We start from the raw sequence: 2,575 nt of genomic DNA, 5'->3' as shown, positions 1-2,575 counted from the left end.
AGGGGGCCGGCTGCGGTCCCGGGGGCGCTTCGCTGTGGAGGGTCGTGCCCGGTGTCCCGCTCGCGTTTTGTTGGGGGGAAAGGATGACCAAAATTCAACCCATGAGCCCGCCGTGACGGGGAAGCTGCCCCCCCGCTGCCTCCCCTGGGTCTGTGCTTTGACGACGCTGTGGGCAAGAAGGCCTCTGCCGCCGTGCCTGCGGGCTCCAGCCTCTCCAAAACGGGTACAACCGGCAGCTGGACAAAATACTGCTTCCAGACTGCATCGCCTTGCACATCTCGCATAGCTCTGTATTTCTGTTAATACTCTACACGTTCACCAAACAGCCAGGTGCTGTAACAGAATCGCACCTTGCCCAATTCCCTTGGACATCTTCCCTTCCTCTTCCCTGCCCTGATTACCAGGTTTCAAAATACAACAATCAATAACAACTAATCTCAATGCTCATAATTATCTATTTGTGGAGGATGGAGCAAATCTCCTGAGATCACTTCAGATCACTAAGTCGGTTATGCTCCTCCTCGGGAGTCTTATGTTAGCTTACAAAGGTATCAACAAGTAGTAACGCCTCCCAATTATAATTATTACATCCTTCTACCCAGAAGTGTAGGTAAAGAGGTCTAGAATATTAGGTGTTTTGAATAAAAATGAGTTCTCCTTCAGATATGAGAGCCTGTGTATTTAAAAGATGAAAATGTCTAAAAGCTGCTTGAACAGAAACATTTCACAGGGCAAACCGAGTTACAGTGGGAGCAGCTACTGGAAAGCATATCCCCTATCAAAAGGGGCCGCTGAGCTTTGTAAAATAAAGATTCACCATGCCACCTTGCTTTTATCTTTGTTCTTTAGTGACAATTATTCTGATCCAGTTAAAGTTACTGTGGTTAATCCGAAAGGCATGTCTGGCTTACTGGCTTGCAGGAGACGTAATGCCGCTGAAGCACAGAAATGAATGCTACCTGCAGTGAGGGAACGTGCCTCAGCTGAGGTAGCCCAATCCATTGTCAGAAACCAGCTTAGCCTTCCAGCATAGCAGCAACATTAAGTTTCCAGTAAGAGATTAAATAATGCTGCATTTCTCTCCCTTTTGCAACATCAGTGAAACTCTATTGCTTATCATCACAAGCAGTGCCTTGAGTTAACACATCTGTTTTCCTCTTTGTCCCAGCTGTTCCTTCCTGCAAAATTTTCCTTCTTCCAGGTGTGGTGGTGAAATTATTAATATTTAAGATTTGAGAGGGCTGGCTAAGAAGTTTATCCTAACTAAAAGAACATTCCTTTCAACTAAAAGCTAAGTCTGCGATTGTTGCCAACTCCCCACGTCTGAGCAAGGTAATACGGGGTGTGCTGCTCCCGTAGGCTCCACCAAGAGCCATCCCTCCACGGTGTCACCTTATTTGCTGTTTGAGTCCCTCTTAGCATTGTGGCAGCTAGCAAGCTACTTAACATCAAAGTAGTTAAATGAAAATGATTGTTTTTCCTCACCTTTTTCTTTTCTGAAACAGTATATAGGTTGAGTCTCTGTGATCACTTGGCAGAGAACAGGGGAGCAGAGAGGGAGATCCTGCCCAAATGTTCTCTCACTATGATCATAGTTCATAAAGCTTCTGTCTGACCTGTCCTAAATTGTACTCGAGTTATTACACACTTGGAGTCCCCAGATCTCCAACACAGGTTAATAATCACAGGATCTGTTTATCAAAAAGGTCCTCGTTAATAAAATCATAATATGCACCTAACATTTATAAAACACACGGCCTTAATTAGAAATATCTTTTAATTTACACTAAACAATAATAGAAAATTATTGAAGCTGTAAAAATCTACTGTCCTGATCAAACAATTAAAAAAACAACAAAAAAACACCACAGCAATTGATGCCGCCCATCACTAAACTTTCCAAGAGTCAAGAACAATTTTCTCCATCTCTTTTAGAAGTTCACAAAAAAATAAAGAAGTCACATCTACATTTCTGCTAAAAAACAGAAACATGTTGAAAATTCCCAAATCAGGGAGAGGGCTTTGGAAGAAACAAATACTTGAGCCACTGGGGAAAAGGCTTTTCAGGTTCTTTGGCTCTCACAACACAGGTGTCCTTACCAACATACACGTGGAACAAACCAAAAGGACTACACTGATCTCCAGTCTGAATGCTCCTGCGGATGACACGGCACTCCGTCACCCTTTATCCATAACTCCCCTTACCCAGCCGGGAGCTGGATTGGTCCAGAGGGCTGAGAAACAGTCAAAGTTCCCGGGTTTTTCTGTTCAGATAAAGGGGTTGAGGGTTAACCTTAATACTGGAAGCTGCGTTTAGTCTGAATGTCGTCAAGAATCTGCTGTAATTCCTCATCTTCAAATCGGCCCTCCAGGCTGCAAGTTAAGAACAATTACAAAAGTACATTAAAGGTTTTAGAAATAACCTCCCCCTAGATTCATTTCAGACAGCCATAATTTTCTCCCGTCAGTCTCAACACCTGTACGGTACCACCAGGAACCATCTGTAACATTACTGTACAAATACCACTCTAATCCCCGTGCAGTGCCTCCTCCTTAAATGACAAAATCCTTCCCA

The 2,575-nt window shown here is 43.8% G+C and overlaps 1 protein-coding gene across 1 annotated transcript in view; it reads right to left on the bottom strand.

Moving 5' to 3' along the window:
• Window positions 1–1,763: 1,763 nt before the first annotated feature.
• Window positions 1,764–2,575, bottom strand: part of POLR2D (polymerase (RNA) II (DNA directed) polypeptide D) — a 2,110-nt gene continuing 1,298 nt past the window's right edge. The window contains exon 3 of the mRNA XM_009587697.1: window positions 1,764–2,373. Within this exon, the coding sequence (XP_009585992.1) occupies window positions 2,295–2,373 (79 nt within the window). The 3' untranslated portion in view covers window positions 1,764–2,294. The remainder of the gene's footprint in view (window positions 2,374–2,575) is intronic.

The sequence above is a fragment of the Fulmarus glacialis genome, unplaced genomic scaffold, assembly GCF_000690835.1.
Source record: "Fulmarus glacialis isolate BGI_N327 unplaced genomic scaffold, ASM69083v1 scaffold43281, whole genome shotgun sequence".
Classification (NCBI taxonomy): domain Eukaryota; kingdom Metazoa; phylum Chordata; class Aves; order Procellariiformes; family Procellariidae; genus Fulmarus; species Fulmarus glacialis.
Note: the sequence above shows the minus strand (reverse complement) of the source record. Positions and strands in the feature narration are given on the sequence as shown.